Raw genomic sequence first — 27,297 nt, 5'->3', positions numbered from 1 at the left:
AGCTCAACCAATGAAATCCTGCAAATCCAAATTAGTAATTTATTTAATCATTAAATTATTAGATTGTGTGTACTAACCTTATCAGATTTACTAGTAAGTCACACCCAATTGTGCAGCTCCTTGTAGCTTTTAGGGCAATGCTCTGGATTTCTAGCCCTAGTGGTTGAGTCTCACAGATCCGTTGCCATTTCCAGCAAACAGTGTATCCTACCAACCACCAGATCTCAGAGTCCAAGTAGACTGCTGACTGTTGAACAAAGTGGGGCATTCACACAAGGGTTTGTCTATAATATTTTGGATGGGTTGCTAAAGTGATGACAGAGAAGACCCAGTTATTGATTGCTAATATATTTGTGCATGCACAAAGATCTAAATTCCTGATTATGCATGTATTTCTTCATTTGCACTTGGACGTATGATATTTTAAAAACATTTCCTGCCATGTGTAGCTTATCATTGTAATAATACATGTGCTTTATGTGTTTATTGCATTGTAGTAATGACCAAATATTAACTGACAAGTAATCTCAAGCACTCAAACAGAAAAAAAGCCCATGCTGAAATATTTACACTTTATATCTAGATGTGTTTTGTATCAGATGTTTGGCATTTTTGTTCAAAAGGTCTTCAGTTATAAAAAATCTTCTGCTGTTTAGATCTGGGAAGTATTATTATAGTAATGGTTATTTACACAGTGGCATGTGCCCTACTTCTGCTCTGTTTACAGCCACTGAACAACCACCCCGTCGTCCGCGTGCCTTCAGAGAGGACAAGCAGAACAAATGACGTCACCGTGCTGGGAGCACGTTGAAATGTGCATGCGAGGCCTTGCCGCAGCCGTAATTACGACACAAACGCGCAGTGCAAACAGTCGTGTGGGTCTGTGTTTTGGCAAGGAGACAGTCGATAGGATAGTGAAGATCTATTGTTTTGTTCCCTGCAAGATGAAAGTATCAGCAAAACATGTGATAATTAATCTATTGAAGGCATAACTTTCAGGAGATGATAAGAGTAGGTGGTCAAAATTTTATTTAAAATAAGAAATAAATCACAAGCAAATATTAATGATCTAACATTGAAAAAACATCTCAGTTCACAATCCATTTACTAGCTTTTTCTGGAGCTTTCAAATGCATCTTAGTCTTCAGATGATGGAACATTTTTTGTTGGTCAGTAGGTCAAAGTTAGAAATAAAATCAAAGATTAAAATTCACAAACAATAGAATGATTATAAATTAGTTTCCAGAGCTTTTTCCAGAACTTTGTACCTCATTTCGTTCAAAGGTACCAGACTGGACTTAATTATTGTTGTTGTTGTTGTTGTTGTTGTTGTTGTTGTTGTTGTTTTAAGCAGCATATTTTACTATATATGCTATAGCTAAAGAAAAATACAACTACCAGTTGCCATTGGTCATCATGGCTGATTTTAATGAGCATTTATAAGTAAGTACAGACAGAGTAACACTGCTGAAAGTGTAACAGTAACGCTTAACAATTGGGAAATTATGTATAATCACAATACCTACATCCTCATACTAAATGCTATTGCGATGCTGCTTCACGTATTACGGTCAGCCCGAGTAGGCTACAGCAGTGTGGGCACGGGCTACGCCCTCTCATGTTCCAGTATGTTTGGAAATGAACTCAGGAGCAGTCACTGTGCAACGTGACCATCGAGCCCCGTGCAGATAACCCCGCCCCCCTCAGCCAATCAAAACGCAATGGGTTGGGTTTAGGCGGGGATATGGTCTCATGGCGTCCAATCACAGTGGCTAGTACAATATTACTTGCAAAGACCATGCACTGGCACGTGTGTTCCTGCGTGTAAACTAGTGTTGGGAGGGCGGACAAAAATGTCTGGAGAGCAAATACAGACCGCTAAACAACGACAGTCGATAGCAGCAGGATTTATGCCGCTTCTTTAAGATTTTCGAGCACATCTCCGTGGAATATCGAAGCTGTTGATATCGTTTTGAAGCATATCTAAGGTGAGCTGGTTGGGTTTCTATTGTAGTCGTGTCTTTAGCATTTGCTTTGTAGCTAGCATGTTAGCTGTCACTTCGGGCTGCCCGTGCCCAAGTGTAAAAACTGTAGACATCCCTTTATTTCACTGTCTTATATTACCACCATAACATATAACGTAAGATCAGCGAAGGTTTTCAAAATGCTCACAATTTAAAGGTGAAGGCTCTGCATTTTTTTTTAACCCTTTGGGTGTCTATTCATGTAAACGGACACTATCACAGTAAGAATGCATGTATTGAAGTATACGAAGCCATCAGAACTAACTAATAAGAGACCCCAGAGAAACTGGCGTTTATCCAGATTTCAAGACCCAGTTTTCTTGAACTGCGTGACCCTGTCATTTCAAGTTTCTGCGGGGTGGACATGCATGTGGACGTTGCACAATGTAGTATCGGGACTGCAAAATGCCCCTCTGTGATAGGTTTATGCTGTGCTGTTTTTAAGTTATCCTTGCTAAGGATGACGTGAAACATGCTCTGTTTTGACAAATTGTTGTGACTGACCATCAAGTGAATCATTGACTTATTGCTAACGTGATCCTGGATGTGCAGCCTATTTACAACCCTTAATTTTATGTTCTGCTACAACAGGCATGGATTGCCTGCTCACACATACAAATCAGATGATGCATTCATCTTTTCAATACTTCGAAGACCAAGTAAAGGGTCTCTACACTATTAGTAGTGGTTTGACGAATCCCATTTGATCCATGGTCACCCCACCTCTAATGTTTTATTTATTTATTTGTTCAAAGATTTATCATTCAAAAGTTTGACTAGAAGCTACAACAAATGTTTAACACTTTAAGTTTAATTACACTTGTTAAAACTATCATAATAAAATGACGTTGTAATCCACTAAATGCCTCTATGCTCCTAATGTGCACATAATGCTCTTGTTAAAGGCTTTTTTTTTTGAGAGCAACATTACAGCCTTTTTCTGTTTTTCATTTGTGCAGAAAGCATGTTTGAAATGATGTCCTGTGATCAACAACTGTTACAATCTACTGAATTTTTCTATAAAACCTACATTATCTCATGATATACTGGTTATCAAAGCACAAAAAAATATCACGCAAACCTTAAAACATGCAGTTATAATTCAGGGTACCTAAGTGTATGCCTAGTACCTAGCTAGTGGCAGTCTTTGAGAGACAAGCTGGCATTTATGCCCTCTGTAGCGGGCATTTATCACCCTCTGTGGCTGTGATGTACAACATGTTGTGGCATTTTTGAGGATGCCCAGATTGCATGTCTTCCAGCACTATAGATGCTCTCTGCATGGTATGCCATATTTTCTGCTTTACAGTTAATGTTCCATACACAACATGGTGCACACCAGAGCATCAGTCTGTACAGATGCAACCCTGCAGGTTCTTGCAGATATCTCACCCTGTTGAGTGCCAGAGGGGGCAAAGGAGCTGCACATAAATATCCAAAAGGTTTACACAGGCCAAGTGTTGACCAAGTTGAAAATTAAAAAATAAAGCTCAAATTAACCATCTGTCCGCTAATATGTGAGCCCTTAAGGCACAGAGAGATATGTGAGTGGGCACGGTAAAGATGACTCTTCCAGCTTATGCATAAGCCAATCAAACTTGACAGTTCTGACACCAGCAGCACTCATTTTGCATGGCTGACAGAAGAGGTAAGATGGCAGGCTGTGGCAGAAGTGGTGTGATCCACATTTAAACTGTTTGATCACATGTATGTTGGGGACTGAGTCAACACACGAGACAAGTAAGTTTGTAGTTTCCCTCGCAGCGATACTCGAAACTGAGCCTGAGTGAGTCAGCAGCAGTGCCTGGTTTGAACCTTGATGGCTGAAGCAGCAGAACAGCGACACAATGTTCCCCCTCTTTGGGCTCCAAGAGCAGTGTTTGTACCCTCTTGTACTATAAACAGAACTAACCTCACTCTTAAATGGTGAAAAACAAAAAGCTTAAGGCTAAGAAGGTCAGAAAGAGATTTGGGGACAACTTTTAGTAGGGGGGGTGTGTCCTCCGTGTTCTCAGACAACTATAAAACAATCATGGCTACCAAGTATACCACAAGCTGCCAGGAAAAAGCTCACTGGTGACTCTTTTAAACATGCCTGAGAGGTGGTAGGGTTTCTGTGTTTCTGTTAATGAGAGTTATCTTGCAATCCAGAATTATTAATTCCAGGTTTGGTTCCAGAGTTTTAAAACTCAAAACTGGAACAGCACCATCTGGTGGTGACAAGTCTTAAACACATTTGCCGTCTATACTTACAGTAATAAGAGCAACCACTGTGACAAATACAGCTGTGAGTATTTGGTGTTTCATGGAGTAGGTGGCAGCACAAAAAACTTTTTGAAGGTTTTCTCCTGGTTTCAGTAACTGCAGAGAGCCACAAAGTACAGCTAGCATACCTAAATCTATAAGCATAAACATTAGTTTGATTTATCATTAATTACTGAGATAAAAAGGTGTTCTGAGATAATTTTGACTAAAATTATCATAAGAAATCTGCGTTTTCCCAGTCAGAGATCATGTCCAATGCAAGGTTCTCAAAGGTGAACCCTCAGACTGAGAGTGAGTGTCTGCCACTACAAGAAGAACTTTTCGTTTTTCTGCTTAGGATAAGCAGGTATAGATCTTCGATGGTTAGTTCCCACTTGCCTGACAAACATGCAAACTTAATGAGTACTGCATATGTACCATTGCGACACACAATACCTTAATCTTTTTTTGTGGTTGGGTAGTTTCAGCCAAAACCATGACCATCCACTGACAATCAAATACCTCAGTGGCAGAAATCGTTGGACAGGACTCAGCATATACTTTAAGCCGTCCTTAACGTCAGAGGATTCATCGACCTCTCTCCATGCTCCACTGTTGCTGAAACACTTTATGGTCCATTAAATCTGGGTTATTGTTATGTAGGTTTCAACAAGTTGAGTTATGTTGAAAGTGCTTCAGCTGGAATGGTCAATCAAACCTCCTTTCATGACTATGCAACAACCAGTCTTTACTTCACTTAAATCAACGTGATATAGCATTTTAAAAGTAAATTAAAAAATCTGCAAATATAGCAGCAGGTGGAAGGAAGCTTTTATGCCAGGGACCAGGTCTGGGTGACCTCAGTGGGAACTGAACTTTCAGCCATGGCAGAGATTGTGTCATATGTAGTGTTTTTTTTGTTTTTTGTTTTTTTTTCCAAGACATTCAAACTTAAAATTTAAAGGAATTACATTAGATGACATTAGGTGAGGCTTAAATTATATTTTTTTAAATTTTAAATAGTGTTGTAAGCATGATATATTTTACCTCAACAAAGTACAACAAAAGTAAAGAAAATCCAGCATTGATTGATATATCTTTAATGTTTGTAATTGTTTGTGTATAACAATGTAATAAAATAATGTTGTAAGAGAATTCCTCCTACTTTAAGAAGTCATGGTGCCGCCCAGTTCGTATAAAGCGCGTGTCTCTTTGTCTCATAAATGTACATTATGTACAGTGCTCATTCCTCCATTGTCGCTGATCCTGAATCAGCTCTCCCGTCTGCCATTCGCCTCGCACACTCAGGAGACAAACCTCTAGGCGGGGCTGAGACCAGTGTCTGGCAGACAGTCTTTGAGAAGCCCATCCTCTGCGGGGCGCGCCGCCTCATTGGTCCAGCGAGCCGACCAATCAGCAGCCGGAGAGGCTTGCGGAAAGCACCGCCGCGTACACGTGCCGTATGTACACAGGAAAGCAAAGCGGGGTAGGGCTGCTGTGAGCACTGTGCACACCGGACAATGACATGTGTATCAGTGTGCTTTCATACTGCGGAAGCTCCGGCCGGTGAGGGAAACGAAACAGCGCTGCTTTTTTATTGTGGTTGGATAATACACGGACATGTCGGAGTTGTGATGGAGCGGTACGGAGCCGTTTCTCTCAGACAAGCGGAGAAGTACACACATGTTTATGCACGGAGCCCCGCCACACCTTCCTGCAGTCTCCATCAGCACATTGCAGCAGGGAAGTGTCTCATGTTACCTTGAGTTTGCTTGAGGTGACTATTGTTTCGTCCGTGTTGTGATAATGTGTTCATACTGCATCAGTTAGAACTTTTATATACACAAAGTAAATGTTTGTGTATGCTGTTTTACAATACAACAGATACAAAGGCTGTCACATTCAGTTACACTGGTTGAAAGTAGGGGCTGCCATAATGATTATTTCTATTTTTGATTAAACTATTTCCTGGTTAATCCGTTAGTTGACAAAATGAATGTTAGAAATGACTGTCACAACAGTCCAGAGTCCAAAGTGAGGTATTCAAATTGCTTAATATGTCTAATCACAGGGGGAGGAGGTGTAACCAGTGAATTGTGGGCATTTTTTCCTTTATTTTATTTATTTATCAATCAGTCAGTCAACTGACTAATAGCTGCAGGTGTAACTGCAACCTCCAGGCTCAATCTGTGCATGACATTAATGAGAAGTAGCTGCTTTTCTTTGGTCAGTAGAGGAGGTTTGTTTATTCTAACATTCTAATTTTTTTTTTTTTTTTTAAAGGTTGATCAGTTGAATTCACATTGATTAAGTACACTGTAATTACAGTCAGTGATAGTCACTTCCTTCTCTGTGTACAATATTTGTATCAGATGGACACTTGTTTCTCATTGCCATCATAGTGAGCAGATTTGTGGCCAACTGTTGGAGCAGAGCCCAGCCAAAATCAAGTGAAGTGCTGTTTCACTGGCAATAACAGGCAGTATGACTTTGCTTAATCCACTGGTGTGTCCCACATCTTGTTTACAACTACACTGATGCGTTTGTTTATTTAAATGCGTTGCTTAGGTAAAAACAAAGATTTAATTAGCCCCAGTACATAAGCTTATCACTTTAAAAGGCAATGTGATGTTGGCAGAAGACAGTTCTTAAATTCTTAGTGTATACTGTGGTGCTTGTTCCTACCATCATCTATGGAGATGGTGCGTAGACCACCAAGTGTTTTACCTGGAGTTTGAAATATGCAATAAAGTTTACACTAAAGATACAATAGCTTACTGTTCAGCGAAACTGTCCTGCATTCAGCCCAGGAAAAGTATTATGTCACTTTCCTGATGTGGCAATCAATAAATATTGAGGACAGTAGTGTTGCAACTCATGATTATTTGCATTATTGATTAATATAGCAGTTATTTTCTATGTCAATTGCATAATCATGTCTGAAAATTTGTGAAAAGTACCCACCAGAAGTCCAAGGTTCATGTCTTCGGATGTCTTTTTTGTCTGACTGATGGTTCAAAATCCAAAGTTTCAGTTTATAATATTTTGAGCAACAGCATATAAGAGTGATGCTGCTGTTTAAGGTCTGGAAGTGTAATACTTTGCAAAATAAAGTGATGGCACACAAGTAGAATAATGATTGCTGCATTTCCAGATTCAGCAGATCTGTGTATCTATTGACCAGTCATGCCAATTGGCTGGGCAAAGTTGAATTAAACTGAACTCTGTCCTGCAAGTCCGGCAGAGCTCACCAGGAGATCACACCATAACAGGAAGTGCAACCTAGAATTGAACTGTTTTATAGGCACCAATTGAATTAAATGGGAGACGTGGGATATTTATGTATTTAAATGTAGTTCACCCTGACTTAAGTGACCAAGTAGACCCGTTTTGCCTCTGTGTGACCCTGATTCTCCCAACATGCAACACCACTTAAGATTTTGTTTTGTTGCAGCTGTTTGCTAAAAAAAAAAAAAATGTTTACATTCATTTTTTCCCCATCAATCTGCACTCAATACTCCATGATGAGAAAGCAAAATCAGTTGAAGCACCTTTTGCAGTGATTACATCCTCCAGTCTTCTTGGGAATGATGTGACAAGCTTTGCACACCTGGATCTGGGTAGTTTCTGCCATTCTTCTCTGCAGATCTTCTCAAGCTCTGTCAGGTTGGATGGGGGTTGTCGGTGGACAGCCATTTTCAGGTTTCTCCAGAGATGATCGATTGCATTCAAGTAAGGGCTCTGGCTGAGCCACTTAAGGACATTCACAGAGTTTTCCCTAAGCCACTCCTGCGTTGTCTTGGCAGTGTGTCTAGGTCATTCTTATGTTGGAAGGTAAACCTTTGGCCCAGTCCTGAGCGCTCTGGACCAGGTTTTCCTGATGGATTTTTCTATACTTTTCTCTGATCAGCTTTTCCTCAAACCTGACCTGTCACACCCAAAGCATGATGCCGCCACCTCCTCAAGAAATGACACATAGAATTGAGACCAAACAGTTAAATCCTGGTTTCATCGGACCAAAGAATCTTGTTTCTCACAGACTCCAATCCGCCTATTATGTCTTTTAACTGAGGAGAAACTTTCGCCTGGCCCCTCTGCCAAAGCCCAGATCAGTGGAGTGCTGCATTGATGGTCATCCTTCTGGAAGGTCCTCTGATCTCAACACAGGATCTCTGGAGTTCAGCCAGATTGACCATCAGGTTCTTGGTCACCTCTCTTACCAAGGCCCTTCCTCCCCTGATTACTCATATATTATTGATGAATGTATTAAAAACACATTCAAAAAGCAGCATGCACAGTATTTTCTTAATAGATGATTCTTTAGCCCTGTTTGCAGTTTATCAGATAGCTTTGACAGAGATGAGGCGCACAGAAAACAAAGGAGCGTCCCAAGATGGACACGGTGGTTTTGTGTCATGCCTTTTTAACCATTTGGCAACCAAGGCACTCAAGCATCCACCATCTTATATCCAGCAAGTCATGTTAGATATTCCTTTCCCACATTAAGATAGACACTGCTTTGTATAATCAGAGATTGGTCTTACTGAGTGCATTTCCTGTAAATACTTTAAGCTGGTGGGCTCACAGTCATTGGTTCAAAGCTGCCCTGGCCAGTTCGAGCCTTGTTGTGTGGAGTTCACATGTTCACTCCATGTGTGTGTGGGTTTCTGCCTACTGCTCCAGTTTCCACCCACAGTCCAAGGACATGCAGATTAGGTGAACTGGAAACTGGAAATCTGTAGGTGGGACTGTTGTGTTTGCACATTGTGATTGGCTTTTTTAGTTTTAGAGTTAGTTTGGGGATGCACCCTTTAAGCAAATGGCCTTACTACAGTTGGCTTAGCAAGTGGGTGGGCCAAGATGGCACATCTAGGTATTCTAGTAGCCTTAGCACAGTTCACCACCAACACCTCTGCCTTGTGTCTTTGCCATCACCCGTGGAAGTATGTATGGATGCCAGCCTGCCTTGACGCCCACTCACGCCCTGCTTGCACATATCCAGATCATAATTGCTCCATCCCTCTCCCAGTTCAGCCGTAGCGCGCACACAGTTTGTCATGTGCAAGTGTGCATCATCCATCTGACTAAACATAATGCTGATTAGCATTTCATGGTTTGGAAGGAAGCAGCTTAGTTACATCATTGTAGCATCACATGAATTCGTTGAATTCAACCCAACCTGCAGCTGATCACCGCTCTGATTCCAAGTTTGTTTTAGTCATTTCTGTGTAATGAGCTACATCTGTCATTAGCTGTCCACACCTGTTATCCTCTTGTCAGGACTAATAAGCAATCTCCAGCTGGTGGTGGCTGCTCTGAACCTGTCCACTCAGCCATTTTGGGTTCTTGCGTCAGTACAAGACGTTGAGGTACATCTGAGCTGCCAGTGCAGGAACATACTTAAACCTGTCCTGATCAAAATCTGCATCAAAGCATCAGTGCATACCTGCGGGAGAAAGGTAAAGGGGGTTGTGGGACAGCCAGGTGTATAAAATTGAACGGATTGACAACTGAGGACTGGCCTGACGACTGTGTCGTCTTCTGGTTGCGTCTGCAGGGCTTAAAGGATTACTGGGTGTCTCCCTTACCCAAGGAATAAATAGCACTAGACTTTTACTTGCGTAGGTGGTGGCCATATATATACACTTTGAGATACTATTGAGAAGTAAACCCTATTTTATAGCAGCCCTCTGATGTTAAGCTTTGTTACCTCCTCCTGGTGTTTGTTTTGAATGTCCTCTGGGTAAAATGGGACTAAGCTATGACGACTGACAAATGTCCCCTGTACTTTAGGTATTAGCACATGTTCACCGGTTCTATATTCAGATGCATACATACGCACTTGCATGAAAATAGGAGCAGGAGATTATTGCCATTGGGTGCTCAAGATGAGGTGATTGTTTTTTCTTGATAATCTGGGTAAAGGGCTAACAGATGGGCGCCCAACAACGGCATACTCTTACATTCTGACAAACAGACAGTCTGCACCACAAGGCAGAGAAAACATCTCATGGCCATATTTGAATCTTCTTTGAAGGCCAACACGATAAACTGATGATAAGCATTCTATTTTTCTTTTTTTGTCTTTTCATAGCTGCAGTCCTTGGGAGATACTGATAAGACTTTGACTAGCATTTTGTAATCCTGCAGCTCATGTAATTCATTCTCTTTCTCTGTCTGTCTCTCTATTTTTCTGTCATCTCAGGTGGCCTTCAGCACCTAGAGCAACACATCTCTGAAGAAGACGATACAGATACAGAGTGAAGCTAATGTTTTTTGCTCTCACCAAGAGCTGTTTTTCTCACTCTCCCTCACAATCTCTCGTTCCATCTGTTGGAGCACTTACGCCAAGGCTGTTTCATAACCAGAAATTCATCTCTTGTCTGCACCACTTTGAGTGACACTTTTTCGCAAGATAGTTAAGAGATAATTTGTCCTTTGGAAGAGCAGCCTTTGTTGGAAGATTTTGCTGCCATTTTGACTTTTTTGAAACCCTCAAAGAAGGGCTCACAGCCCCAAACTCTAATTTCACCAGTTTTTGGCAGGAGATACTATGAATTTCTCACCTTAGTTCTTTTAACCAGAAACCAGCAAATATGATTCACCTGTGGAATCATAGTAGTCCCACTTAAATTGAAGTTGTTCCTGTTTTCTCCTCGGCTGACACCTTATCAAGCTGTCCCAGCCTCATCCTACTCTAGTATGAGTTATGACAACTCTAAATCAATGCCCAGCAGCAGCACTCGGGGGCGAGTGGCAAGGGCCGACGAAAAAGACAATGACCAGGAAGCGGAGTCAGAGGGGTTAAACTCTCCGAAGACCAGCGGTGGTCAGCCCAGTGCACATGTCTCGTCTCAGGACCAGGGAAGCGGAGCCTCCTCCAGCTCGTCTCCCAGCGGAGGATCGGGATCAGGAGGTTTGTCCAGCGACCAAAGGGGTCCCAACTCGGATGATATGGATGGCCTCTCCAGTGGGAACGACTCCGGGGAGAGGGAAAGCGAGGGCGGTATGGAGAGGGAGAACGGGTCACGTGGGCGCCAGTCCATACGTAGCTCCAACAGCTCGTCGAATGGCAAGGACTCTGGCATGATGCTGGAAACCACAGAGAGCAACAAGAGGTAAGAGGAGGAGTAGACGAAGGGAGGAGACATTTTGTATTTTCATCCTCACGCTCTCTTCAGCGCGACACACATCAAGCAGTGCTAGGCTACAATACGTAACCCTCCATGGAGTACTGAAAGACAGATTTTATAGCCCACCACTTTCATTATGTGCAATATTACAGCTAGCTGAGCTGTCTGGCTCTCATTGTTTCACAGTCAGAGTGTGTTTGCTGACCACAAGGGACAGAGTTTATGGACAAATTTCATAAATCGAGAAAACAAGGATTAGGTTTTAGGGTTGTCCTGATCAACCTTTATTGCCCCAAATCTCAATCCAAGTCCAACTAAGGATAATTTTCATTATTGATTAATCAGCTTCTTATTGAAAAAAAAATTGTAAAAAAGAAAATGACCCTTGCACTGGCATGGCAGCCTGAGCAAACAATCTCACATCTGTCATCAGATGTTGCTAAATCCTGATTGGTGCACAGAGATGCATTACATCACTTTTCCCAACTGAGTACCACCCACCTCAAACCAGTGCGACAAACACACAATTTCATAAATCTCTCATGTAAAAAATGTTTTCTAGCTTTGGCAGAACATTAGTGTGTATCATGTAGGACCCTCTCGCTCATAATAAGAAACTGGTTTGAAAATTGGTTTTTCACGGCCTTTTCATTTCAAACGTTTAAAAAAGGTTTATTACGTCATTAGAAAATGGAGCAGAAAAGGAAAGAGAGAAACCGACTTAAACTAAAAAGGTTCTTCTCGCATCATTTGCTAACGCACGCTGTCAGCGTATCAGACATTATTAGCTGTAACTGTTGTCTACTCTTCATTTGCGCTCAGGAAATGTACATAACTGCTTTGTTCAAATGTGTATAATTCCTCTGATGTAAGAAAATTATAGACACATATACAATGACGTCACACATGCAATTATGTTATTAGGTTTCTGTTCTACACAGGCTTGCACATGCTAACGGTACATGTGTCAACACAGCAGCAATGGAGACATACCCAGCACATACTCATCTGTGTGTAAAAATGCTCATTCCTCCCTTTCCCAGCTCCAACTCCCAGAGCCTCTCACCTCCCAGCGGCTCCCTGGCCTACAGCCTGTTGTTGACCAACTCGGAGCATGACCCCCCCTCCACCTCTGGCTGTAGCAGTGACCAGTCAGCGAGGGTCCAGACCCAGAAAGAGCTAATGAAGGCCATCAAGGAGCTGAAGCTCCGCCTGCCAGCTGAGCGCAAGTCCAAGGGCCACTCCAGCACCCTAAATGCACTCAAATATGCACTTCAATGTGTCAGACAAGTCCGAGGTGAGGTTCTGTTTTTGTTTCTACCTTCTTTTCTGCCCCAGATATTGACATCTCATGATTTTAAGCTCCTGTGCTTTTCTTGAACGTGTTTTAAGGTGTAATGTTTTTATTTTCCTGCACTGCAGTCTGTAGTTCTGTCTTTTACCTGTATCCACACCCTGACAGAGATTTTTCACCTTTACAGCCAACAAAGAGTACTACCACCAGTGGAGTGTGGAGGAGTGTCACGGCTGCAGTCTGGACTTGTCTACCTTCACAATTGAGGAGCTTGATAATATCACCTCAGAGTACACCCTCAAAAACACTGTAAGTTTAAAGTTCAGAGTTTTCCACTTATTACTGTGTCTTATTACTGTGCCGAGTGAGCCGTGGACTTTATTTATTTATTTACTATTTTTTTTCCCCTGGGTGTGAAATGGAACTAGATGGAAAGCCATTGGTTTAGTCACATGGCCTTGAATGTGACTAAGATAAATAAGAAACTTGTATCACAGGATGCCTGATGAATTGTTGCTTCATGTCACTGTAAACTATTTATCAAAAAAACTGATTGTGATAATCTGGAAGAGCTTTTATTGAAGTTATTCTCATGAAAACCATTTAAATCAAGCTCATCTACAGTAATGCCCACACTCTTTCCAAGACATCTCAAATGTTAGGTAAAGGTTTCTCTGTGTGCTACTAATTGTTTCCTTGTACATCTTTCAAAATATTGGACTTTATTAACAGCTAACTGATGGAAAAACTGTGCAGAGAGCACAACGACAGGCTCAGGCCTCAATTATACTCCCTTGCGGACGCGTACATGGACAGCTGCGAACACCAGACACATAATTGTTCCCATTAACCTTCTTTCTTGTGGAGTCCGCTTGGAGGAGCACATGTGCAGTTGGTGGTCTTGTAGCGAAGTGGCCGCGGGCCGAACACAGCAAATTTGAGAATACGCAGATGTCCACACAGAGCCTTGTGTACACCCTATGAAATGTACTTCACGTGGATCCTAATGGACCCTTGCAATGTGATGCAAACATGCAACACACTGAAATACACAGATTATTATTAGATTATTTTCTCTGAGAACTTTCGCTTGGCTCACATTCAGAAACACCCTTCTTCACGCCTCTCAGTTCACTAACAGAGATGGATACCACCAAGCTTCTAAATCCAACTGAGTCCAAAGAAAGATCTTATTGTCAGATTGTTGGAGAAGTCGAAAACAAATCTCCCTAAATTACTGTATTTCCTTTTCTGTTTTTGCCAGGATACATTCTCCATGGCCGTGTCTTTCCTGTCGGGGAAGGTCGTGTACGTATCACCCCAGGGTTCGTCCCTGTTGCGCTGTAAGCCTGAGTATCTCCAGGGGACCGTGTTTTCTGAGCTTTTGGCTCCACAGGATGTCAGCACTTTCTACAGCGGCACAGCACCCTGCCGCCTGCCCCCCTGGGCGTCCTGCATCGGGTCTGGTGAGCTGAGATAAATGGAAATTTGGAGAGGGTTTGGTGGGGGGTCATATTGAAGAAGGGTTTTTTTTTACCCCCAGGGGCAGTTAAAACTCAAGAACATACAATCTATAGCTAGGATGACAACAGATTTAGATGATTTCTGACATTGATTTTTCTCGGACTAAACTCCTCTGATCCGGTCAGGGGAATGTGTAGTCTTTGTTGCATATCATGGTACCGTTTCCTGTGCAGTCTGACTCTTTCTTACGCTCTTTCCTCTCAGCCTCCCCTCCAGTCGATTGCACCCAGGAGAAGTCCATGTTCTGTCGGATCAGCGCTGACCGTACACAGGGCGGCGAGATGCGCTACTACCCGTTCCGCCTCACGCCATACCAGCTCACTCTTAGAGACTCCGATGCTGCTGAGCCGCAACCCTGCTGCCTGCTCATCGCAGAGAGGGTCCACTCTGGATATGAAGGTAAATATTACTCTACTGTATATTTTTATGAGAAACACAAAGCCTATACTGCATGTATGTGCAGTTTTCTGTCTTAAAGTGCACATCAGTCATGACAGACTTTTCTGATACAGGTGAAATTTTATTTGACAGTATGTCAGAAAAGGAGGGCATTATATCACAAACAATTACTAAGCTGTTGTATTATCATTAATATTATTATCATTAGCTATTAGATATCAGCTATCCCGGCTGCAAGTTGACATTTTTAAGAGAAACATGATGTAATCTTTGGTTCTTAATCCAAAAACATTGAGACTTTGCATCACCAGAGCTCTCACAGCGTTACTGCTGCCATCCACAACCAACCAAATGCGAGCTGATGGCGTGCCTCTGCTCCCATATACTTTTTCTTTTTACATTGTAGTGCTACAGTTTACCACACATTCACCGCACGTGACATGCTTCCAGTATGACAGATTTCATTAGAGCGATTTTGCACAGTGCGACATGCAATCAACACATGATCAGTTATTCAATGGAATATCCCTGCATTCAGTGGAAGCTTGTCTTAAAGTGAGCATTAGTCAGTTATTAGTAATACAGGGAAAAATAAATAATGATCTGAGTGCTAAGATCTGTGCTTCTCACCATGTTTTTATTGTCACTGTGCAGCATTGATAATGTTTTGTCAGCGTAACCCAAGTATCACAAGTACAGTTTGATTATCAGCTCTCTCCTAGTTTCATAATTTAATGTTTTGACTAAAAATCTGATTTAATGGATTTTAGCATCAAGATCGGCTCCTTCTTGCGTGTAGATGTAGCCGCTGTTGCAGACAGACACCATTTGGTTGAATAAGGCAGCATGATGAGCTACGAACTTTACTCATCATTACTCACTGCATAATTTAAAACCATACACTTGAAACTGTAATGTACTTGAAATGAGCTGTGTGTTGGAAATAGACAGAAGGCAGACTCTGTCTCACTGATTTGCGTTGGATTACCATATTCCCCTGAATATGGATAATATCATTGACACCAAATGATTGGATGTCAGACTGTCCTCAAAACGTCTTTTCTTCGTGTGTGTGTGTGTGTGTGTGTTTCTTCCAGCTCCTCGTATCCCTCCAGACAAGAGGATCTTCACCACCAGTCACACTCCGAGTTGCCTCTTCCAGGAGGTGGACGAGAGGTCAGTTCTGCCCAACTTCTGATGTGTTGCCTTCTGGCCATTGAATATGTGATTGTGAAATGTATTCCTTACTTTGAAAATCATCAGTTTATCAGTGTGATCTGAAATTGTCCTTGATATTTATAATGGTCAAATTCAAATTGTGCAATTTCATTTCGGTATATACAGTATATATATTTTTAGGGTTCACAAATTCAATACAATTCAAGTATCTGCTATTCAAAAACTATATTCTAATTGCTCAATTTCAGTAAAGTCAAAAGAATTATTTTCATTATTTTCTCCTATAATGAAAGTGAAAACAACTCTTTCATTCACTTTCCTTCTGTGATTTCTTTGGTTGTAAACTGATCTGTGTACAGCTGTAGAGCAGGAACTGATGCAGTGTATAACAGATGTACCATGACTGTCTAACAGTGTGTAAATATGCTGTGTTTGCAGGGCAGTGCCGTTGTTGGGCTACCTGCCTCAGGACTTGGTTGGAACCCCCATCCTGCTCTACATCCACCCTGAGGACAGGCCCATGATGGTGGCTATACATGAGAAGAGTGAGTCTATATAATCCTGAACTCACTGTAACTGCAACTGCTGTATGTACTGAACATTGAGTGTCTGTGAGTACTGTATTTAGATTTTGTTATGCTATTGACAACGCTATATCTTCCAGTTGTAAGCGAGAGATGGATTCAATGCTACAAGTCATTAAATTCTTTATTCCATCTCAGTTTTCTCACACAATGTCTATCTGTTGTGTCTCCTCAGTCTTTCAGTTTGCAGGGCAGCCGTTTGACTATTCACCCATGAGGATGTGTGCCCGCAGCGGGGAGTATGTGACCATCGACACAAGCTGGTCATCCTTTGTCAACCCCTGGAGCCGGAAGGTGGCGTTTGTTGTGGGGCGCCACAAAGTCAGAACGTAAGTTTATTATTTCAACTCGCTCACATACAAATGCCGCCAGAGCATTTACGAGAAAGTATTTGAACTTTATTTTTCGTCTCCACCTTTCTCCAGGAGCCCTCTGAATGAAGACGTGTTCACTACGCCACAGGGCCGCGAGAGCCAGGTCACCACGCCTGACATCGTCCAGCTGAGCGAGCGGATCCACCGGCACCTCGTGCAGCCGGTGCACAGTGGCAGCTCTCAGGGCTACAGCTCGCTCGGGTCGAGCGGCTCACGGGGCTCCCACCGTTCACACCAACAGCACCTCAGTGCCTCAGCCGCCTCGTCCAGCGACAGCAACGGCCCCGCCATGGATGAGGCTGCCGCTGCCATCGCTTTACACAAACCTGTGAGTCTGAGCGACAACATGCAACAGAAACATGTAACATGAGATGCTGTACAAGACTTGCAGCAGATACAGCAGAGGACAAACAATGAATTCTGGAATTCAGTGTTTTGGTTTTGATCTGTGCACAGCTCCAATTGTTTCTGTTCCACATGTGTGGAAAAACTTTTGGGATTGTACTTGTACTACACAACATAATCTTCCTCTAATTGCTGTGATTTTTTTTTTTTCCTCAGATGACGTTCCAGCAGATCTGCAAAGACGTTCACATGGTCAAGACTAATGGACAGCAGGTTTTCATCGAGTCCCGTAACAGGCCATTGCCCAGAAAAAACACCAGCACAGGTGAAATAAGGAGGACAGTTGACTGATGTTGTCCAGATATAACACAGAATATACTTTAGAAATCAAAGAGGAATCCATGACAACCATTATGTGAATATTTTGAGTTGGTTTATTAAGAAACAGTAGGTGGCACTGATTCTCCAGACTGATGCCGGTAAACCATTATAGAAAGCAAAACGCTCCTGTTACTAGGGAATAAAGCAGGAATAGTATATATATATATATATCTGTATTACTGACTATCAAAACCAGAAATGTTGGCAGATGCTGTTCCAAGTTATCAACTCAGAAAAAACAAATTTTCATCTCTGCAATATGAGAACTCGTTTTCATTTCCTCTTCCTCTCTAATTCTTCATCCAGGCACCACAAGCATTCGAGCCCTCAACAGCGACCCAATCAGAGGTTTGATAGCAGACATGACAAAACCGCTCAAAGCATTGGTCCCTGCACCGCTTGTACAGAAGGAACCCCCGACTGCCTACTCCTACCAGCAGATCAACTGTCTGGACAGCATCATTAGGTGTGTGTGAAAGCCTGAAGCCATACAATAGCTTGTCTTTTTTTTTCTTTTTTTTTTGTTCATCACTTTACTAAAATAAAAAAAAAACAATACTTTGTTTCTACGCAGGTACTTGGAGAGCTGCAACATTCCTAACACAGTTAAAAGGAAGTGCGGCTCCTCTTCTTGCACCGCCTCCTCCACGTCTGATGACGACAGACAGGAGGCCAGCGGCAACAACAAAGGTACTTTTTAATAATGTTTCCAGTATATTGTGCAAGCCTTTGTTTTGTTGCTCTATAACTACAATTGCATTTATAATAGCTTTGTTTATGCTCTAATCTGATGATGTTTAATGTGTTTTAATGTGTAATACAGATAATTTCTCTTTTTTTATTGTAAAAATGACTGGATTTCTGTCTGTGGGGGCTTGTGCAGCCTCTGAGTCTCCTAAATTACTGATAGGCAGGCTTGTTCCTGTGTCGGGTCAGTAATCAATAACTAATTTTTGTCGGTGTTCTTGTTTCTACAGGTGGTTCAGTTAGCATCGTAGGTGAACCACCTCCTCTGCCTCCTTTGACCATGGCCACAAAGGCAGAAAGTGTAGCCTCAGTCACATCCCAGTGTAGCTTCAGCAGCACCATCGTGCATGTGGGAGACAAGAAGCCTCCCGAGTCAGGTGGGCATCAACGACACTCATCTTTGCTCTGTAGTTCTGTTATTCAGCAGGTTTGTATGAGGTCTTCGCAGGTCTTCAATTGAATTTGAAAAAAGGCCTTCGATATGGTAAAACGGTTCGAGGTTGACTTTAAAATATGAAAGTTAACCAGCAAAATTCTCTGATGCTGTTCTTATGTGTTGACCAGAAGTGCTATTATTACTTCAAAAGTCTTCACATCCTGCAGAAACCAGAGGCCTGTACTACGAAGCAGGATTTGAGGTTATCGAGCTAACGACAGGTTTAACTCTGGGTTTTCAGTCGTACGACGGTGGTTCACTGGTAACCGGGGTAAATCGCCATGGCAACTTACGCTGAACTCCTAACCTGCTCCGGCGCAGGTTTACTTCAGAGGATCAGATCATAGATCAAAACCTGTCAACAGCCAAACTACTGACCAAGTCAATCACTGGAAAAACAGAGTCCTCATTCCTACAGGATGCTAACAGGGACAAAAGAGTTTACAATAAAGTGATCAATAATAACGAGCAGTAGACATAAAATATAAAATAAAAAAAAATCAGTGGAAAGGTTTTCCTGTTTGAGTCTTTCCATGTGTCCGCTCTGGTTTTAAAACAAAGCTTCATCACGCTTAATAAATAGCCTATATAATAATTATAGCTTCATTTTAATTGAACAAAATATTCTTTGATCCGACAGGATTTCTGACAGTGTCGATGCGTTTACTCTCTTCTTCATCATTGCAGCTCAGAATAACATGGAGCCTGAGACCACAACTGGAAATAAAAACTAAACCTCTGATGTCTTTGATTAGAGAAATTAGCTACTTAATTATTTGTATAATTATAAATGAACATATCAGTCGTTCAATCAACTACTCCTCTTTTCTTTAACTGTTTTATCTGCGTCACATGTTCAGTTTGTTCATCATCAGACAAAAGAACAAAAATACTCATAATGATAATTCATGCAATTATTTACAATATATCTTTAGTCTGACTTTAATAAAACATTATATTTAGACATGGAAATAATATTTTTTTACATTTCACCTTGTTGAACACTACTTTTGGACGTTGCTATAACGAAATTACCAGTAGGCATCAGCATTTCTTCTCATATATTAAGTACTTCATTTATGATTCAGACGATTTTGCTTGTGATAAACAAATTCGCCTCTCACACATGAACGCGCTCGTCACCGGATAGGTAAACCCAGGGTTAACTGAGTCTGTTGATACCCAGCTTCGTAGTACAGGTTATCCAGGACGGTCAATGTTAGGTTCAGTTATCCAAGTTTACCCAAGTTTACCCAAGTTATCCTGAGTATGTTGAACTTGCTTCGTAGTACAGGCCTCTGGAGTCACATGATAAAACCACAAACTGTAAATAAGCTGATTAATGCCTTTTGTTCTCATCAGAGTTTATCCTGGAAATTTCTTCTTTTGGTCCATTCTTGTTTGTACCCAAACAACATCCTCTACTGTTTGCACTTTCTTTCAGCTGGATAATGTTAAATCTTAACACAGAACTGTTTATCTACTACTGTCTTATTTACTAATGTAAATTTGCTAACGTTAGCTATCATTAGCTACTTTTCCTGCCGGACCATGACAAAACTGATGTGTATTGAAATGAGCTGTTGTTTATGAATTTAACTTGATTTGTAAGAGGAATAATTTGTTATTTCTTCTTCAGAAAGTTGCACAGTCTGACTTGAATGCTCTTCCAGCAGTATTTATTCATCATTTCCACCATTCTTCTTCTTCCTTATCACAGACATCGTCATGGAGGAGGCTCCTACAACTCCTACGTTGGCTCCTCCTATGACAACACCAACCCTTCCCGCCAGCGGGCTGACACCTCCCGCTAACACAGCTATCACCCCTCCTCCTCCACCACCCCCTCCCCCGCCACCTCTCCCGCAAGCCACTCAGCCGGAGAGGGACAGCCGGAGAAATGGAAGTGTCGGAGGAGGCGGAGGAGGCCGACTGGGTCTGACAAAGGAGGTGCTATCCGCCCACACCCAGCAGGAGGAGCAGGCGTTCCTTGACCGCTTCAAGGACCTCAGCAAGCTGCGCGTGTTCGATCAGACGGCATCTTCCACTGTGCGATGCCACACCCAAGCTGCCAACCCTCTGTCACGAGGTGGGGGCGCCCCCCCCTCCCAAACACACACATTCCCTGGATTTAGTCACTATGCAATATGATCATTTGCGTGCTCCACTATGATGGATCTGTGAAAGACGCAAAACAAAATGTTCAGTGCCAGAAATTTGCCTTACTCTGTCTCTTTCTCTTTCTCAGGAGTGCGCTGTTCCCGTGACTACCCCGCTGCAGGAGGCAGCACCGGTCACAGACGTGGTAGGGGAGGAAAGAGACTCAGGCACCAGGAGTCATCTGACCAGCACAGCTCTCTGGGCATGAACGGGTGCTGCCGAGACCCCAGAACCAACACGGCCCCCATGCCCCTAAACATGCCTCTCGGACCCGCAACAAACTCCTCCTCCTGGCCCTCTGTAGGGTCCCAGGCCAGCATTGCTGCTGCCCCTTTTGCTCCTGGTATGCTTCCGATTTACCCTGTGTACCCACCGCTTGCACAGCCGTTACCCATCCCAGACCCATCACGTTTCCCACCCACCCAGATGGTTCCTCCCATGATGGCCCTCGTTCTGCCAAACTACATTTTCCCCCAGATGGGAGCACCCATCGCTCAGCCAGGTGCCACCCCCGGACATTTCTACAATCCTAACTTCCCGTACCCCGGCGCCACCCCAGCCCCTGTCCCGACTGTTGTCGCCAACCCCATGCCCGTCCCTGGCACCTGCGCCCCGTCTCGTAGCAGCACCCCGCACTCCTACAGTCAGACACCTGCTGACCGTGAGGGTGCAGAGTCCCCCCTCTTCCAGTCCCGATGCTCCTCCCCCCTCAACTTGCTGCAGCTGGAGGAATCACCAAGCAACCGGTTAGAGGTTGCCACGGCGCTGGCGGCATCACAGCAAGCCACGCCTTCTGTGCAGGGTGGTGCAGCCGGGGGACAGAGCTCAGCCAATCAGAGGAGCCCTGATGATACCTCCAAGGAAAATGAGAATGTAAGTACACAGATGTTCAGGAAACGTGGTATTTTCAAAATTTCATATTTATATTATATATATATTTTTTTTTTTTTTTTGCGCTCCTGTTTATTTGTTTTCATTCTCCCATTAGGGTGAAACTAATGAATCCAACAATGATGCAATGTCCACGTCCAGCGACCTGCTGGACCTGTTGCTGCAGGAGGACTCCCGCTCAGGCACCGGCTCAGCCGCTTCTGGTTCAGGCTTCTCTGGGACAAGGTCCTCGGGTTCAGGCTCCGGCTCCAACGGCTGCAGTTCCTCTGGCACCAGTGGCACAAGTAAGTAGATTAACTTTACCAGACTCTGAGGTGTTTAAGGTGAACGAAATAGTTCTGGGTCATATGACCAATAATGCAAAATTGTCCATAGCTTTAAATTCATTCTAGTTATTGGTTGTGTATTGAAGGAAACTGCCTCAAGTCAACCACAGTTAACTCTCTCCTTTAACCTCCTTGTCCATGCAGGCAGCAGTCAGGGCAGCCACACCAGCAAGTACTTTGGCAGCATCGACTCATCGGAGAATGACCACTCCCGCAAACAGCCAGCAGGGGGCAGCAGCAGCGCCGGGGGAGACGGCGGGGAGGAGCAGTTCATCAAGTGTGTCCTACAGGACCCCATCTGGCTACTGATGGCCAACACAGACGACAAGGTCATGATGACCTACCAGCTGCCCGTCAGGTACGACACAGGACCAGACAATCTGAAAAACATCCATCTATTATTAAAGATGTTTTTCTTCATCAAGTACAGAAGTATTTTTACTTCTTGAGTACAGTTCAATTTAAAAAAAAAAACAAAAAAAAAAACAAAAACAAAAAAAAACCAAAATGTAATCTTAAGGAGTCTATGTTGCAGCAAACAATGTGCTGAAGTTTTTCTTCAGCAACGACAGCAGGTTTACAGTGACCATATTTTATATATAACAACAGGGACATGGAGACGGTGCTGCGAGAGGACCGCGAGGCCTTGAGGAGCATGCAGAAACATCAGCCACGCTTCACAGAGGATCAGAAGAGAGAGCTGAGCCAGGTTCACCCCTGGATCCGCACAGGACGCCTGCCACGAGCCATCAATATTTCTGTGAGTACACGGCAGCTCAACACTGAGCCAAGAAGAAAAAAAAAAAAAAGGTTCAGACAAAACCAAATCCATCCATTCAACATTGAAATAACAGATCATGTTTCTCTCTGGTTTCAGGGCTGCGCAGGCTGCAAGTCTCCCCCCTCTGTGCCTCCGGTCGCACCGTTCGACGTGGAGATCCATGAGATGGAGCTGTGCAGCGTGCTGAAGGCTCAGGAGGAGGGCGCCAGCATGGGCAAGAAAAATCTTGCAGAAACGGCCATGGATGAAGCTCCGGAGGATGAAGAGGAAGAGGCGGAGGAGAAAGGAACCAAAACACAAGATGGCAACCAAGACATGACAGCAGAGGAGCAGAGGGCGACCTCAGAAGCTGTGGAGGAAAAGGCAGAGGCTCAGCTGCCTGAGTCTGACATGACTCACTGAGTAGGTGGCCAAAGATAAAGAACATTATCATGACCTTTCTTTGCTGATATGCAGAAAATGTGCACCTTCCAGCACTTTGTGGCCATAACATCATTACACGGGGTGTTAAGTGTTAAAAGCGGCTCTGCTGGGACCTTTAAAAAAAGGTGCATATTGATCCAGACAACTGCCATTTATTGTTTGATAGGTCAGGCAGGACACTTGGCCAAGTTAATTCTTCGTCGAGTCTGACTTTGATGACAGCACACCAGGCATGTTGTACGACTGCATATTAAACACCTTGGAAATCACAAGATGTGCACACACGCACACAAACACACTCAGTTTTAGAGAGTGAAATCGATTTTTTTCCTCTCTCTCTCGGCTGTTCTCATAGTTCTTAGTATATTTATTTAAGTTGTAAAATAATCAGAGAGGACTAAGGTGAATGTGTTACAAAGAAAAAGACGCCTTGACATAAAGATGGATGTGCTTCACCACAGTGTCCTCCTTGATGTTTTCATCTCTCCTGTTCAGAGTTCTGCTCACGAGGAAAGGAGGGAGTTTACCTGTGACCTTTCTTCTTGTGGAATGTTTCCCAGGTTGTCTGGGATCCTGCTCCCACTTAGATCCCGATTTTTTATTTTTTTTTATTTTTTTTTTTTTTATGTAAAATTTTTTCCCCAGTTAAAAAGAAACAGCAACTTTAACCTAATAGAGAAAATGTACAGTGAGAAACAGGTTATTTTGTAAACATTGTGTATATTTTTATACTTTCATCCACTGCAAATAGAGAGGATAATTGCCCAAAAGAGCTTCTACTGTTTAAAAAAAAAAAAAAAAAAAAAAGGTATATATGAATTCCAGGATTCAAAATCGTATCTTTTCGATCATTTTAGAGGCAGAAAAATGACAAAACACACAAAAAAAACAATCACATCACAGTCTCGGAAACGGAGACGGTGTTTTCTTGTGACACTACAATCTAGTGCGATGTACAGCTTCATGGTTGGGCAGCGTGGTAAAAATCGCCAGGAGACCAACCTGGACTTTTAAAAAAAGGTTTCTCCTCGGCTGGGCATTACTTGGTGCGTTTGTGTGGTCGCTCCACAGTGAGAAATGAACAATGCCTCTCGGAGAAACACTTCTCTCACAAACAAAAGACAGCACAGACAGTATTCCTGACACTGCCAGCACCCTAAGGAGCTGTAAATCCTTGCGCAGAGAGAGAGAGAGAGAGCATTTGTGTTGCCAGTGCTTGCTCATGGTGGTAAGTGGCTTCTTTGAAAGAGGTGGACGTTTAACTCTTTATAATGTCTAGAGTTCGGACAGTGTTTACTATCTTCTCTTTTCCTGTCCTTTACTCTCCCTCTTTCTCCTCTGTGGCACTGTTCTGGTCATGTGATATCCTGTGCTTTATGGCGTCAGTGGTGTCTGTGACAGTTTCTTAATATTTTTGTGAAATTCTTTGTACAAAAAGAAAAAAAAGACAATAAAATTGAATTGAAAAGGCTTTTAAATGTGAAGTCTGAGTTTTATGTATTTTCTTCCTCCAGCACAGTTAGTTTTGTGATTAAATCTCTTCAGTCTATTTGTGTTGGTGGCTGTTCTGCAACAGTTGGCCTGGATACTCAGACTGAACTAGAGGCAGAGAGTGGATCGGGGCAGCTGCTTTCCTCACCGAACCACAGTCTCCTTCTATTCAACTGTGGTTTTTACCCAGAGTGGTCACCGCAGCTTAAAAAAGACAAAAGGCATGCCCTCGTTCAGACAGACAAACACAAAGTTGACTTCATTGCACTTTATGATTATAACAATGACGACAATGATTGTGATGTGTGTGGGTCATTTTGTGAGAGAGCTGATGTTAATGAACGTCCTTTCAAGCTTAAAATGACATCATGTGTATTAAAAAGCATCTTATTTCACAATAGTGATGGATCTTTTCGTGCCAAAACAAAGTATATTTTGCTGTATTCGTGTGTCCATATTTACTTCTCATGAGTCCTGTCTGACTTCTATTTTGGGTTACTGTATTTTTCATTCTTTCTATTCTTTCCTGCATTTAGAGCGACATCCTTTACAAACCACTTAGTGCCCACTGCCACGAATTATGTGGAAAGGAATTTAATCTTCAAAATCAACCTTCACTTTCACTCCACCAGCATGAGCTGTGCTTGTGTGCCCAGGTAGGTTTCAAATACAAGAATCTAGAGCCACGCTAGCATCTCTGTCGGTTGTACTCTTTAGTTTTGCAGTTATTTAGCGATAAATCAAAAGTATTGGATAATTTTTTCTTTTGAATAAATAAAAGATACAAATATATACATTAAAGATTTGGCACGAAGAACATACAACACCTCTAAATCCAGACGGATGAGAGATGGGAAATAAAGAAAATCCCACTGTCATCCATTAGCTAATAAAGAGCAGCTCTCATTCAAAATAAAAATACTGACATTGCTGTAATAATTTTAGATATTTTGTTCTCATTTGCCAGTTATTTATTATGATCGCAAAAATCAAAACATAGTATGAGGGTTTGGTGTCTTCCTGCTTTGATAAAATCTGACTTAAAGATGGAAACAGAGGAAAAGTCAGAAGGTCAACCAAGTCAAAAGCTTAAAACCAGAAACGTTAGCCTCACAGTGGCGCCAGAGAAGAGTCAGAGAAGAGTCAAAGTTGAGGTGGTGCCTGGAAAGCTAGCAACTGTCTGTGGGAGTGTGACTGAGTGAATGAGTGTTTTTGGTCAGTTTTTTTCCCCCCATTTTGTCTCATTGTCATTTATAAAGCGTACAATTCAAAAAAAGGCGTACGTGCAATGTTTTTACTAAGCTGAAACATTTTCAACTTGCACACAGACAGCGGCACCGCCTCTGAAAGTGTGTCTTGAGTGTCTAATAGATGTTGGAATGTGTCACAGGATAACGACGACTTCGACCTGCTGGTGATGCTAAAGAAAGAAAAAAGAAAAAGAAGATCCGTCCTCTGGGCACCATGAATATCTACTAAACAACATGTCAGCCCATCCAGTATTTGTTGAGATATTTCTGTCTGGACCATAGCGGTGGACGAGCCATCCAACATTGCCAAACATAGATGCCTTGCTACTGTGGCATGGCTTGCGAAAGCCTGGCGGTACAGTGAAGGGATCGTTATACACACACAGCTGCAGAAACACACATTTCCCATATATTCCATTCCTCTGCCTGTTAAACAACAACACACATAAGCAGCACTCTGTACTCTGAGCTGTACATACATACTGTATATGTTTGGCCTCAAGTCCATGTACAGTGTAATTAATGTTTTCCCTCTTCGCCCGCGTCAAATACCCCTCTGTCCCCTCAATATCACATTCATCCACCTTTTCCTTTCTTCTCCTTCCCTCCATAACACTCCACCTTCTCACCCTTCGCATCCACTTCCCTCCTCTTCCTCCCTCCCCTCCCAAAACCTTAAATTTCTCCACGCCTCTACTTTGCTTTTCTCCTCCTTCGTCCTCTTCTCCTCTCCCTTCTCTCTTATACTGGGAGGACAGCAGGATGGAGGACAGGGTGTGGACTTTGTGCCTTCTTGTCATTTTGACTGGGGGATGGACGGAGGCTCAGAGTCAGACCAACTTTACCAGGTAAGAGATTTTAGATCCACCACATATCTTCAGGTATGAGTGTCGATGTCCCCTCTTGTGCATCTGTTTTCTTTCCTACATCCTGCATGTGCACATGTGGCATTTCACGGCCACATCTGTCTGGATCAGCTACTATGTTTTTTCCTCCCCTGGTTGCAGTATTATGATTAGTGTATCAAAGTGCAGGAGAAATAGAGGGTTGCAGTGTTAGGAAGATGTGGTTGGCATCCCATAAACACACAGACAGGCAGGGCGGACACAAATGACAGCATACTGTAATTGATGTAGTGATTTAACTGGGCAAATGTACAGTAGCTTGTCCTCATGTCTAATGTTTTTTTCCCCCTAAAAAACTGGCAGAAAACGCAGAGTTTTGCTGCGATTCCACATTTCAAGTTTATTTTTTGAGATGCTTACTGATGTGGTTTGCGCACTGAAAGGGACTCACACACACACACACACA

At 42.7% G+C, this 27,297-nt stretch overlaps 2 protein-coding genes across 3 annotated transcripts in view; both read left to right on the top strand.

Annotated features, from left to right (window-relative positions):
* Window positions 1-1,798: 1,798 nt before the first annotated feature.
* Window positions 1,799-24,716, top strand: per1b (period circadian clock 1b). Of its 2 annotated transcripts, none has more exons than XM_056368849.1 (20): window positions 1,799-1,988; window positions 10,474-11,386; window positions 12,445-12,698; window positions 12,883-13,004; window positions 13,960-14,161; window positions 14,424-14,618; window positions 15,716-15,794; window positions 16,236-16,342; window positions 16,557-16,710; window positions 16,807-17,083; window positions 17,317-17,425; window positions 17,788-17,947; window positions 18,056-18,171; window positions 18,459-18,605; window positions 20,385-20,753; window positions 20,913-21,697; window positions 21,813-21,999; window positions 22,186-22,399; window positions 22,651-22,801; window positions 22,919-24,716. In XM_056368849.1, exons 2-20 carry the CDS (start codon window positions 10,971-10,973, stop codon window positions 23,222-23,224), a joined length of 4,350 nt encoding a protein of 1,449 aa, XP_056224824.1. In that variant the 5' UTR covers window positions 1,799-1,988; window positions 10,474-10,970; the 3' UTR covers window positions 23,225-24,716. The 2 variants fall into 2 exon arrangements, with proteins under 2 accessions (XP_056224824.1, XP_056224825.1); XM_056368850.1 differs by lacking the exon at window positions 1,799-1,988 and adding an exon at window positions 5,732-6,045.
* Window positions 24,717-26,718: 2,002 nt separating this feature from the next.
* Window positions 26,719-27,297, top strand: part of pcolceb (procollagen C-endopeptidase enhancer b) — an 8,579-nt gene continuing 8,000 nt past the window's right edge. The window contains exon 1 of the mRNA XM_056368512.1: window positions 26,719-26,834. Coding sequence (XP_056224487.1) covers window positions 26,749-26,834 — 86 coding nt within the window. The 5' untranslated portion in view covers window positions 26,719-26,748. The remainder of the gene's footprint in view (window positions 26,835-27,297) is intronic.

Source organism: Seriola aureovittata, chromosome 23 (assembly GCF_021018895.1).
Source record: "Seriola aureovittata isolate HTS-2021-v1 ecotype China chromosome 23, ASM2101889v1, whole genome shotgun sequence".
Lineage (NCBI taxonomy): Eukaryota > Metazoa > Chordata > Actinopteri > Carangiformes > Carangidae > Seriola > Seriola aureovittata.
The sequence above is the reverse complement of the archived record's forward strand: the minus strand, read 5'-3'. Positions and strand labels throughout refer to the sequence as shown.

Excerpts from the sequence above, each read along its gene's own strand:
- per1b (XM_056368849.1), top strand. The coding sequence starts at position 10,971 with ATGAGTTATGACAACTCTAAATCAATGCCCAGCAGCAGCACTCGGGGG. Across the intron at positions 16,343-16,556 it reads GGTGGCTATACATGAGAAGA|TCTTTCAGTTTGCAGGGCAG; the intron begins GTGAGTCTATAT and ends GTGTCTCCTCAG. Across the intron at positions 17,426-17,787 it reads CAGAAAAAACACCAGCACAG|GCACCACAAGCATTCGAGCC; the intron begins GTGAAATAAGGA and ends TTCTTCATCCAG.